We start from the raw sequence: 13,725 nt of genomic DNA, 5'->3' as shown, positions 1-13,725 counted from the left end.
TGAGGGTGTGGGTGCAGGCCAGGAGACGGTAGTGCCTGTGTCCTCAGAGGGGGGTTGGATCTCAGTGGCAGGTTGGGGCACAGGGGGAGAGGCAGCTGTGCAAACCGGAGGCGGTGAACGGCCTTCGTCCCACCTTGTGGGGTGCTTGGCCATCATATGCCTGCGCATGCTGGTGGTGGTGGCTCCCCAGCTGATCTTGGCGCGACAAAGGTTGCACAGCACTGTTCGTCGGTCGTCAGGCGTCTGTGAAAAACTGCCACACCGTTGAGCACCTTGACCTCTGCAGGGTGGCATGGCGCGAGGGGGCGCTTTGGGAAACAGTTGGTGAATTATTCGGTCTGGCCCTGCCTCTACCCCTGGCCACCGCACTGGCTTGGCCTGTGCCCACACCCTGACTTGGGCCTCCGCGTCCTCGCCCGCGTCCACGTCCTATAGGCGTACCCCTACCCCTCAGCATGGTGTATTACCAGTAGTGCAGAAACAAAACGCTGTAATTAAATGTGCTGCTTATTGGCCTGTGGTTGGAGGCTGACTTCGCTTACGGAACGCCAGGAAATAATTTGGCGCAAGCCTGCTGTAACACTTAGCTGGCTGCGTATGAATTTGGAGGACTACTACACCCAGCAGAGACCCAGAACACTGAGGATAGTCACAGGCAGCCCAAATAGATTTTTTTCCCCAAATGTTTTTGCAAAGGCCCACTGCCTATATTCAATCAATATGTCTTCTGTCCCTGCCTAACCACCACTACTGGCCCTGGACTATGTATAATTACTGCAGGGCGCAATGCAAAAAAAAAAAAGTGCAACACTGCAAAAAGCAGCCTCCACAGTACTGCACACGGTTAGATGTGGCCCTAAGAAGGACCGTTGGGGTTCTTGAAGCCTAAAATACTCCTAACATTCTCCCTACAGCAGCTCCAACACGATACCACTGTCCCTCAGCTATCTCACAAGACATCTGAGGCGAACCGCGGGAGGGGCCGATTTATATACTCGGGTGACATCTGATCGCCCCAGCCACTCACAGCAGGGGGGTGGTATAGGGCTTGAACGTCGCAGGGGGAAGTTGTAATGCCTTCCCTGTCTTTCAATTGGCCAGAAAAGCGCGCTAACGTCTCAGAGATGAAAGTGAAAGTAACCCGAACATCGCGTGGTGCTCGTCACGAGTAACGAGCATCTCGAACACGCTAATACTCGAACGAGCATCAAGCTCGGACGAGTACGTTCGCTCATCTCTAGTCATCTCCTTAAAAACACTTCTTTTATTCTTCTTTTATCTGTAACTGAGATGAAGAAAGAAGTGTCTTTCGAAACGCGTCTGACCGTAGACATGGTGTTACATGGTACGCACCATTTGTAATTTTTAAGGATTTTCTGGAATAAAACAAGTGATTTTAAGGAGCCGGCTTTTCTCCTTTGTTGTTGACGTTTATAGTCACCATACGACGGCACTTAGGCGCCTCCTTTCCAATGTGGCGTTGAGATGCGGAATGATTCATATGAACAGCGGTTCTCTCCTATGCAAGTGCTGTTATATGTTGATCTCTGTGGTAATGTTGATCCATGTGCCACAACACCTGCCAGCAATTAGGGTAGGAGTGACTATTTGCTTTTAATATAAGGTCTCTGTTTGCGGTTGGTTTTATGTGTATAAGTATGCTGAAGGAGTCGGTCACCGCGAAACGCGTTTCTCTGGACATCAACAATTTAGTTAGAATTCATCTTGATTTCAAGAAGACATTATTGTTATTTTCATCCCATTTTATCATATCTATGGGGAGGAACGTCCCATTCAAGAAGCAGGGACCTTACAAACATGTCCTTGCTGACCCAGAAGTGGTTTTCCTGTTTTCAATGGCGCATTTCATGATATTTACCTGTCTCCATCTCTGAGTCTTTTGAACTGAGTCACTAGAAGGCACATTAATGTGGGTCCTAGCCGACTCCCTGGGATCAAATCCTCCACGATCAAGGCCGGGAAAAGATCCACATTTTTAGGCGTCCCATACAAGCTAAAATTAGACAATAAAGGCAGCAGTATTGTATAGTTGCATCACCATTAACATCATGTGAACGGCTAAACGTAAACAGTCATAATGACATCTATAGTACGACTGGGCAGCTGCAGAGTCATTATATCATATGGCAGCGCTTATAATGAATAAATACATTTTGAATACACCCAGTATACATTTCAACAATATTTCCATTGTTCTCTGAAAGAGCTAAAGTCACGGACCCATTCTCATACAGCCGGCCACTAAAGACAGCACAAGGGCGTTAAAACCCATTCTGAGACCACAAACAGTCCCCTTGAAATACATAGCCTCCATCCAGCTTAAAATGCCAGATCGTATAGAGCGATAGGTTGAACTCACCTTCATTACCGAGTCTAAAGGCCCTTTTACACACAACGATTATCGTTCAAATGTCTGAAAGCGAGCGATAATCGTTACATGTAAACGCATGCAGTCACGCACTATTCTTGTCTTTTACTGCTGGTTTTTAGCCAGCATAAAAATAGTCGTCAACCCACTGAAAAAACATCCCATTTGAATGGAATTCATTCAGTACTTTGAGCGGCTAAAGGTGCATTTACATACACAGATGATCGCTGAAAATTTGTCAGAAACTGACAGTTTTGAGTGATCATTTTGCATAGGTACTAATGGGCTAAATCAGTGCTTTAGAAATTCATTGCATGTATTTAGAGAACAGCAGGTGGTCTGTTCTCTAAATACATCACTATTGTTCTCCAGTGGGACAGCGTCTGTTAACAGCTGTTAAAGAATGTCATCAGCTGTTATCAGCGCTGCCCACGGAGAACACAGCGTGTGGTCGCTCTTATTTTATCGTCCTGAGGGAACTAGGATTTCATGCTGACCTGAAGTCAGCGATGGACGAAAAGTGCACGGTAAGTGCATGATGGGCACACATTTACACACAACGGTGATCACTCAAAAGATGGCTTTTGAGCAATAATGGTTGTGTGTAAAAGGGCCTTTAACAACTTGAGGGGAGTAAACAATGTACTCATTATGTTTGCCTTCATATTATAATGAGTTCATTGTTTACTCATGCCAGGAGAAGACAATGGAATCCTGTTGGCCAGATAATCCCTTGCATAAACTCACGCCCACCTATGCAAACATATACTGAGTTTACTTTAGCTAATGAGGAAATGGAGATGATTAAAAGCCATTATCTATACGTGTCATTTTATGCAAAAATGTTGTCAGTTTGTTCAGTTGTGCAGCCGTAAAAGGGTCTTAAGACGATGAACTAAGGGGTCACCAAACATCTTTACTCTTTCTAAACTTCTGTGGAACTTCATCCACTGGACCTCCAGGGATATTTGTAGTCGTCACCCCAATAGGCCATCATGGCACTGAGTGTTGTGCACAAATTATGGTAACAAGGAATTTCTGACTGTATTTACATAGCAGGACAGATTTACTAAATGTTGTCTAATAGTTAGTGCAAACCTGGACTAGGCAGTCTTAAAATCTGCCTGCTAATAACAGTAACTCATGCTGGATGGTAAATCTGGGGCATCTTTAGATACTTTTGTCTAACATCTCACCACTCATGTCAGTTGACTTAGTTTGCACCAGGTTTCGCCAACAATTTAGTGCACAATGTTGCACTTAGGCTATGCCCCTTCTCTGCCAAGCCTCGTCCTTCTCACAATGTAACACCCTCTTTCGCACACAGTGGACTCATATTAAAGTGATGCACGGCATGTAAGACCGTTTCTTGGCAAAATTTACACCAAAAAAAACTGCAAATTTAGTAAATCTGTTTTAATATCTCTATAGTAAGCAAGGTATAGAGGAAGAAATTGTACCTGGTGCTTGAGGTAACCAAAAGGGCAGCAGCAGAGTTACAAATTGCACATGATAAGTGGGGCAGGTGTTAGGCTCTGTTCACATCTGCATTGGTCCTATTTAAAGGGGTATTTCACAAATTTTCAAATGATGATCTAGTTGATTGATGGGGACCCACCTCTCAGGATCTCCATCCATCAGCTGATGGTGCGGCCTGTTAAAGGCAGGAATTGGGAGCACTGGCTTCACTCCCATTGAAATCAGCAGCAGCGACGCTCTTTAATTACACTTCTTGCTCTTCTTTATGGTCAGGACAGGACACCTAGAGGATAGGTCATCAGTTGAAAATGTCCAGAATACCCCTTTAATGATAGAACCAAATAGCGTCAAAAGGACCCCATTGCCTATAATTGGGTTTTTTGATTCCTGTCATCCTGTCCTAAACAGAGCCTCTAGAAAATATGTCAATACATCCCTAAAGTCTTTGTCTTAGGCCCAGGAGCTTCAAGATGTGACTCTGGCTCCCAGGGCCCCAAACTGAAGCTCCCGGACTTCAAGGCAACAGCTATAACAAATTCCCTACTTACCATGTGCCTTTTAAAACAGTGGTGCCCCCTGCGGGGACAGAAAATCCTTTGTCCCCTCCCCCTAGGCACCAGGTGCAAGTCTTTGTGGGTCTTCATACTTCTAAACCAGTGTTTCCCAAACTCCAGTCCTCATGGACCCCTACAGGTCATGTTTTCAGGATATTCTATAGTAAGAACACCTGTGGCAATGTTTGAGGCACCGACAATAAGTACCTCACCTGTGCAATACTGAGGAGATCCGGAAAACATGACCTGTTGGGGTCCCTGAAGACTGGAGTTGGGGAACACTGTTCTAAACTATCACGGCAACATGGAAACTAATATCAACTATCTCAAGGTATGGTATCAATCATAGTACAAGATTTTGATGTCATCTATATGAGTATTAAGTTCTCACCTACGAAGCTTCTCCCTTATATCTTGATTTTTAATCTCGTCTTTAAGATCCTCAAAGTCTTGGGCTGATGTGAGATTGCAGAACACTCTGTAGTCGTTGTAAGGAGGAATACCATGGTCTCGACCACGTTGGACATTCATTGCAGCCAGATCCAAGGACACAGCATGAACAGCAGAGAACAGTTTCTCTGTGAGCTCCAAATTTAGCAGTTCGGTCGGTACCCTCATCTTTCCAGGTATCCCAAAAAGTCCCCGAAGCACTGGATCAATTCCTCCCTCCTGGATCAACCTGAAAGGACTGAAGAAAGCCTTGTGCAATGGGAGATGTCCTTGCTCAATAGGTTGAAAGCTTTCATTCAGTCGATAGAGAATAGGATTAATCAATGTGTGTCCAAACCGGAAGGCTGCTGTGGCAAAGGCGTTAAAGATTCCACTGTTGATACTAGGGTCGTAGCCTTTATAGTCCCCCAACATGCGCAGACCGGTTTCTCCAAAGATTTTAGGAAGCCAATGTTCAAAAGTGATGTGTTGCATTTGAGCACCTACTAGTTTCCGGGACTCATGGTAGATCTTGTCTCCGTTCCAGTGAGGGTTGAGTTTGAGCAGATGTTGTGCAATACGGTTATGTTCCCGAAACCAGAGCATGTGCATGGAGGTAAGGCCAAGCTGTTCATTAGCCCGATGGTCTCCTGCAAGGAAGCATGGAACAGAACTTTCCCTTTCGTCTCTCATACACTCCGTAGGAGGTCCATTTGCAGAAGGCATCAAGTGCTTTCCTGAAGATGTCACTACTGGGCCAACCTTCAGCATACCCTTCTGGTTACTGAGATCTCTCAGCTCATGGGATTCCTGCTCCGTACTTCCATAAACATTGGAGGCATCCAAGTACGAAGTCAACATATTAACCTGCTCTCGATAATAAGCAGAATCCATGAGAAGAGAAGTCACCCCACTTCCACAGACTGGACTGGATCGGGCAAAAAACATGCATCGTCCAGTGGTGCCACGTGGATCATTCTCAGGTATGTTAATAGGAAGACAAGGAGGATCATTGGTGCAAACATGGCTGCAAGGAGCATTATCCGAAAACCTAGACATACTGAGGGCTGGGACGGTCTGGTCCATGTCATGGTCCAAGAACTGTCCCCACTGCATGAGCATGTGTGTGTACTGAGAATCTGGAGTAATGGTCTCTGAACCAATCATGGTTGTGGATACCAGACGAGGGAGAGGTAAGGGCAAGACTCCTGACTCTTCTGAGACTCCAAGGCCACGTGGAAGATTAAACCCATTCTGGTAGGTGGGTTTTAGAAGACGCTGGAAGGCAGTGAGGGATGCCCCCCATGTTGAATGTTGTAGGTTGTTACAGGTTCCATCATGAGTGCGGTAACGTTGGTGAAAACAGATATCAGAGCAGTTAGGGGTCTGTCTGTGAGCAGAACAGCCGGACACATTGGCGATCATGCTGATATAATGAGGGGAGACGAGTTCACTGTAGTGGTAACCTGAAGAAAGAGTTCATACAGAGATCAGCCCATGGGCATTGCTAAAGAGAATGTCCACCCATCATGCTCTGAATCAGGAGACCATATTCAGCTCTCACAAAACATGAACAGACTGACATATGGAGGAACCGGTCTGGATTGACCATTTGTTGGCTCAAAGCATTAGAGGGAACCATGATTTCCCAACTAGACTCTGATCCATATATCGTTATTGGCGGTTGGAGCTCTGTTTTTTCATACAGAGTTATGAATGTGCGACTAGGTGGATCTTTTTATGTAGACTATGTAGCTAGTATTCATTTCAATGGATGCTCCCCCTAGTGGTAACTTCAGGCAGTCAGAATTTTATCATTTAATGCTATACCGAATGGGCACTTTATTAGAGACCCCCATCTAGTAGTGCGTTAGACCTCCTTTGGCCTTCAGAATTATATATATGGAAGATATATATATATATATATATCTTCCTTTGGTAGTGATTCCTTGATCAGGTGTTGGAGGTGGCTGCACATGGGCATGGGATGTGCTGACCAGTTACTACCTTGAGAGTGGTGGTGAAAGGCCTTAGAGGATTTAAGTGTGGCACCATCTGGTATCACACGCCTGGTGGGTATTACACTTGCCTGACCCACTTCTTATTCTGAAAGGCAATTTTGTGGATACATTTCTAATCTCTTAGATTACTGGTCACCTACTGTTATAGCCCATCTGTGCTAAGGAACGGTGAGTTGTGCAGTCAGACACGTTAGTTGGAGCCCCAGCATTATATTCGGTTGCTCTTTACTGTGCAGCGCCAGCTGGTCAGAATAATTCCTGACATCCTCCTTTGACCCCTTTCAGTTGTTTCTACCCACAGGATCCCCTTTCTCTGGATGGTTTTCCTCAATCGCACCATTCTCGGTATACTCTCCACACCGTTATACGAGAAAACCCCCCGTGGTTGGCAGTGAGACCCCGGCTAGTCTAGCACCGATGGAGGTCTTTTCCCATCTAATGTGGATTCACAATTAAACTGATCCACGGAAAATTGTCACGTGATTTTATGCCGCACTCCGGGGTCACGGGGAGAATTTCCATACAGGGAAGCTCCAATCATGAGAGGACCGTGGGCTCTAATAAAGTGACCAAACAGTATAAGGCTGTATGCAGTGCAGCAGGGGATTTGGAGCTCTGTATCAGAAAACTGGAGCTCTGAATTCTGAAAAGAAATACAGTTTAGTTGTTGGGACAACAAAAAATACTGTCAACTCCTGTTGACTGTTTCCACCTCTACTGATGGTTTCCATTTTAAAACTGGTAGAAGTTCCAATCGTTTTGGATTTTTAATCAATAATTTAGCAGGTTGATCCTTTCTGAAGTCACTTACTTGTAGTGTTAAGACCTTCAGGCAGTCCTTTCAGTACGTGTTCCTCTATGAGTTGCAGTGTCACCTCCAGGATTTCCGCTGCCCTTACTGTCTTGATAGCTTGAGGGTCTCTAGGATAGCGGGCAAGGGCCATGAGATCGCTGGGGGATTTGGCGAGCCTATATGAAGAAATGGAAGCCAGAGTTTCATATAAAGACTACAGACAGACATTTAACCCCTACAGCAGACGCTCCGGACGTGCATCCCACAGGTAGATGAAAATGTTGAAAAGCATTAATTCTCCAGCCATTGAGAAGCCCATGAAGGAGGTCTCCTACCAGCTGAACAGGTGTCTGTGGGTGGCGTTAAAGCTGCTGTTCACACTATGCACGGCCTCCCGCAAGGACATCTCCACATAGGCATCTCCAATGCGTACCGTGTCTGAAGGAAACAGTTGCGTCCATTATATAAAGGGTCTTCAATATTAAAGAGGCCATAAGAATACACTATGGGGCTGGACGACCTTTACCTTGCGGCTGTACGTAGAGCCGTACTGACATTGAGGTCACGCCAGTCGAACTTGTGGCATGACATTCGTACTGGCCCCCATCATGATGGCTGACCCGCAGGATCTGAAGTGTCCCCGATTCCTGAATTATGTGTCTTCCATCATTTGGCAATTCATTACCTGATGAGAAAAGAACCGAATCCTGTACTTACTGGTGAACGCCATTATATTAGACCTATCCCACATCCCCCTTGTGCTGTAGAGCCATGTTCTGAAGGACGAGCCATGACTTGATGATGGTCAGACCAGTAGGCAAGACTCTTCTGGGTAGCAGAGAATCAAGACTGCCCTTCCTGAGGCCAATATGTGACAGAGATCCACAGAATAGGGGATAGATGTTTAATTGCTGGTGGCTGCAGTGGTTGGCCCCCGGCGCACCCCAATTCCTTATTTAAATACTGTGGAAGCACGCATGCTCGACCGCTGCTCCATTCACTTCTATGGGAGAGGCAGAGATTAATGCACTCAGCAGTATTCCTCCACGGTGGTGGCGTATGGATGTCACTGCTCCATTCGCACGGGGCATTCAGCTGCACCGGTTTGGGATAGCTAGAGGACTTCCAGCAACGATGAGACATTTAATTTTTTGAATTCTAAATAAGGAAAAAAGGGGGTTTTTTGCAACTTTTAGACCGCCTGAACACGAACGGATTTGCATTGCGGAATCTGCAGTCAGTGTCCGCACCGCGGATCCACAGCAAATACCGTCCATAGCATGCTATGGGAAATACATTCTTCCTGCACGCTTTATTTTCGTGCGGTATCTGCACGGACGGCATCCGTTGAAGTCAATGGAAGCCGTCCGACTCGCAGCTTTTTAGGTAAACTTAAAAAAAAAATCTGTACTGCGCATGTCAGACGGCGGCTCATCGCAACTATCCGCAGTACAGGTGAAAAGAGAAAAAAGACTGGTACACACGGCTACCGGCCGGGCACAGGGTTGGATTACACTGCGGGCTCCTACATGTTGAATCCGACCCGTTTGTGTGCGGGCGGCCCTAATAGTCTTGATTTTTTACAATGAAAAAGCAAAATAACTTTTTTTTCACTCATTTTTACTTTTTCTTTACCCATATATGGGACTTTAAGGCCGCCTGCAGACGGCCGGGTCGGATCCGGCTGCGAGCGTCTGCAGAGAGCAGCGCGTCACTCACCTGCTCCCGCGGCCCCGGCTCTTTCATGTGCCGGCTGCCGCACAGAAATAGAACATGCCGCGGTTTGTTTGCCGCACGAGATTTCGTGCGGCCAAATCGCGGCCGTCTGCCTAGGATTGCGTTTGTTAACGCAATCCTATGGCAGCTTCCAGGGGCGGAAATTCCGCTGGGGCCTCTAAAGTGTCAACAGCTGTGATCAGTGTAGACGCTGATCTGAGCTTTATTGGGCGAGGGTCAGATGTCACAGCCCCGCTGTACATGGACGGGGCTCAGCTCCGGGGCCCACTCCATACAAACCCCTCTGCCGGAGGCTGTACATGTACGCTCTATAGCATCTAGGGGTTAATAGGCCGCACCAACTCCTTTCTGCCCGCGCTGCACATTTATACGTACATTTTACAAAAAATGGCTGAAGGGATCAGTTTGTGGGACCGCAGAAAGCAGCGGCCGCATTTATCAATGCTGTCTTGCAGTAGGGCCGTCCTTGTTGCCCTTAGCAACCAATCAGAGAGCAGCTTTCATTTTACCACAGCAGTTTGAGAACTAAAAACTGTTGTGATTGGTTGCTACGGGCAACAAGGATGTCTGACTGCAGGACAGTGTTGATAAACGGGGCCTAAGGGTCAGTTTTGCAGATTTCTCGTTGGAGGAGCGAATCACGTCAGAGTTCATTCGCGCAGCTTGTTTATACTGGCAGATACAGCGTTGCTTCGTTCAATGAGAAATCGTTCCGCCGTTCGCATCCGCTGTATAAGTGAGCGCGACTGAACGAGCGATTAGTGAACGAACCGACGATGATTTTTATGCCTGCATGAAATCATCGAAAAGCGAACAATTACCGCTCGCCGTTGAGTCGTTGGCTGCGTTTACAGAACGATTATCGTTTCTTTTCACTTGTTTGACCGGTAATCGCCCCGTGTAAGAGGGCCTAAAGGATCTGTCACTACACTGCAGGGCCGGCAGCCGAGGACGTTCAGGCCGGTCGGCGCGGGCTTTTCAGGACGCTATACTGTATCATGTGCTGCTGCTGGGCGCTGCCAGTCCTACATCTTGTGGCACGAAACCCAAGCCAGGGTCAGCTGAGGTCGGAGCCGGCAGCTAATATGTAATTAGAAGGATGCCGATAGAACGGCTATTAAAGGGGAATGCAGATGGCAGCGAATATATAATGAAAAGCTATACAATTCAACAACATAGACTCCTTGTCAGACCAATCCCTCCCCTAGAAGGAGTATATATATATATATATATATATATATATATATATATATATATACACACACTCATTGTCAGTAACATCCCTCCTCTAGAAGGAGTATATATATATATATATATATATACACACACACACTCATTGTCAGTAACATCCCTCCTCTAGAAGGAGTATATATATATATATATATATATATATATACACACACACACACACACTCATTGTCAGTAACCTTCCTCCTCTAGGAGGAGTATATATACACACATATACATATACATACATACACATATATATACTCATTGTCAGTAACATCCCTCCTCTAGGAGGAGTATATATATATATATATATATATATATATATATATATATATATACATATACACACACATATACATATATACATACACATATATATATACTCATTGTTAGTAACATCCCTCCTCTAGGAGGAGTATATATATATATATATATATATATACATATACACACACATATACATATATATACTCATTGTTAGTAACATCCCACCCCTAGAAGTTGTCGGATGGATGAAACGTTCTCTCTGTGATTGTAACGTGAAAAAAAGCTGAATGTCCCATTTTCATCGGTTTTCACGTATATCGTAGAATGGGGTCTGTAAACCTCCAGCAGAGCACAGATGGCATCCATGCGGGCTCCGATATTTTTGGCGTCTGAATTCTAGGACACCACAAGGGCTTATTCACACTGCTCTGACCATCAGAACCATGTATGGTAACCAGCAAGCTCCTCACATGACAGATTTGTATCCTCTGGAAGTAAGCAATGGACATAGATATTGAAAAATGAGTAATTAAAGGGATATTCCGCTTACAGGATGTTTTTTATTTTATTTTTCATCCATTCACTGGATAGGTGAAAACTGATAGATCTGAGGGGGTGTGACTGCTGGGACCCCCATTGATCTCAGGAACGCGGAGTGCTGTTTCCCATCCTCCTTACTTCTGGGTGGCTTCTACAGGGATGTCATTGAACAGAGCGCAGGTCACACATACACGGACGCCTGTCCATTCGCGTGGGGATGACGGAAACAGCTGAGCACTTGTACTCGGCTCTCTCCGGCAGTCTCATTGAAAATGGATGGAGTGCACTGTGAAAGCACGACCACCGCCCCAATTAATCTTCTCATCATCTCAGGGGCAACACAGAGGACGAGAGATCGGTGTTCATCCCAGCAGTCAACCCACCGACCTATCAGTTTTTACCGATACAGTGGATGGGTGAAAACGTGAAAAAATGTCTTGTATCTGGAATACCCCTTTAATATAAAAAACACATTGGAAAAACATGTATAACGTTCCAGAAAACATTAATTTGCGGAAACTGGAATACCCCTTTAAGAATGATAGTACGGTCATAGTTATGTGAAGAATCAGGGCATGACACTCATCTAGCTGTAGGATCAGATGCTAAAGTTGGTCTCACTGATTTCAAATGGGATCCATCAACAATGCAGTCCCATGTGGTTCAAGGTTGTCTCAGCCTTCCATCCTTCCGAGGTCGGTAAAACGAGTACCCAGCTTGGTGGGGGATAATAAACTACCTGAAAGCGCTGCGGAATAAATTGGCGCCATGCAAAAAAAAAATAAACAATCTAAAGTTTATGGCATAGCCCAAGAGTCCCCCAAGATCCCTCGTTTCACCGGCCACATCAACCCCTGAGAGGTAAGGAGTCACAGGTCAGCTATAAAGGAACCAATAGAACAATGGGTTACAACAACCAAGATGGGAAAGGATGAGGGCATTACCTTGTTTAGTCCAGGTTATGACCGGAGCTGGTCGTCCACTTGCAACACACGGAAACTGGGCGTCTTGACCCTCGGTCAGGGTCTGGTCTTTGGGAGCCACAGTAAATGTCTGCGCTTCTACAAACAGGGATTAATCCAGTAAGCAATGTGTTAAAAGAGGATGGCATCGTGCGAGTTCCGTCCAGCTTGGCCAGAACTCTCGAATTAAAAATGCCTGTGTGAATACAGCCCGATTGTAAGATTATAACTTTACCCGCCTCGCCTGCATAGATTTACCTTGCACAATGATAGAAGCGGACGCCTGTATGGAGCCCTCGCTGTTGCTGGCGTGACACCAGTACCGCCCCTGCTCAGAGAAGGTGACATTTTGGATGTACAGTCCCCCCGAGCTGGTGATGATGAAGCTATGGTTAGTGGAGATGGGATCCCCCGTGTCGGCGGTCCATGTAATATGTGGCTGGGGATCTCCGGAGACGCTACATTCAAGGGTTACGCTTCCGCCTACGAGGACCTCGGTGTTCTGGGGCTGAATTATAAAAAATGGCTTTGCTGTGGGGAAGAGACAGATCATGGATAAGATATTAAGGATGTCGGCACTTACTAAAACCAGTATTTTTGTTTCTGAGAAAGTGGGGTGACAACCAATATGGCCGCCTTTACATTTCATTAGGAACCTGACCACATAGGTAAAAGACTTCAGAAACTTATATTTTTTGTCACCCAGCTATCCCAGAAGCAGACGTATTGTAGGGCACCGGGGGCGCTGCTAGTGCAGGTTACTCACATCGGCTGCCGGAGTAGCGCAGAACGGCCTCCTGCGTGCGCACCTCCCCGGCGATGTTTTTGGCGGCACATTGGTAAATGCCTTTATCAGATTCTTGTGTATTCTGGATCATCAGGGTCCCGTCGTGTAAGAGATTGAGTCGCCCATCATAGCTTGTATCGATCTCATTTCTGTAAGGAGAGCACATAATACAGGATATGCAGTGAAAATACCACCATACACTGCTCAAATAGTCGAGCACAGCCTCCTCATAAAAGTACCATGCAGTGCACAATTAATACCGCTATACAGTACTCAAAGAACTATCATACACAGTGTCCCAACAATAGCACCGCGCAGAGCCCCAATGATACAGAGGTATCAGAGACATCCTCACTATACACTGCTCAAATAGTCCAGCACAGCCTCCTCATCAAAGTACCATGCAGTGCACAAATAGTACCGCTATACAGTACAAAAATAACACTGCTATACAGTGCACAGAGAATTCGAGAGTGTCCCAACAATACTACTGCACAATGATTCAATAGTATTAGAGCTATTACTACCATACACTGC

General features: G+C 45.9%; 1 protein-coding gene across 1 annotated transcript in view; it reads right to left on the bottom strand.

Moving 5' to 3' along the window:
• The window catches only part of LOC136587523 (peroxidasin homolog), a 51,624-nt gene that overhangs the window by 16,331 nt on the left and 21,568 nt on the right, over positions 1-13,725 (bottom strand). Inside the window, exons 9-16 of the mRNA XM_066586147.1 lie at positions 13,168-13,337; positions 12,660-12,932; positions 12,384-12,500; positions 8,192-8,350; positions 8,001-8,103; positions 7,684-7,841; positions 4,814-6,317; positions 1,880-2,014 (exon numbers count right to left, since the gene is read on the bottom strand). Coding sequence (XP_066442244.1) covers positions 1,880-2,014; positions 4,814-6,317; positions 7,684-7,841; positions 8,001-8,103; positions 8,192-8,350; positions 12,384-12,500; positions 12,660-12,932; positions 13,168-13,337 — 2,619 coding nt within the window. The remainder of the gene's footprint in view (positions 1-1,879; positions 2,015-4,813; positions 6,318-7,683; positions 7,842-8,000; positions 8,104-8,191; positions 8,351-12,383; positions 12,501-12,659; positions 12,933-13,167; positions 13,338-13,725) is intronic.

This window comes from Eleutherodactylus coqui, chromosome 13 (genome assembly GCF_035609145.1).
Source record: "Eleutherodactylus coqui strain aEleCoq1 chromosome 13, aEleCoq1.hap1, whole genome shotgun sequence".
In the NCBI taxonomy this organism is placed as follows: domain Eukaryota; kingdom Metazoa; phylum Chordata; class Amphibia; order Anura; family Eleutherodactylidae; genus Eleutherodactylus; species Eleutherodactylus coqui.
This window is presented reverse-complemented; position numbering and strand designations above follow the sequence as displayed.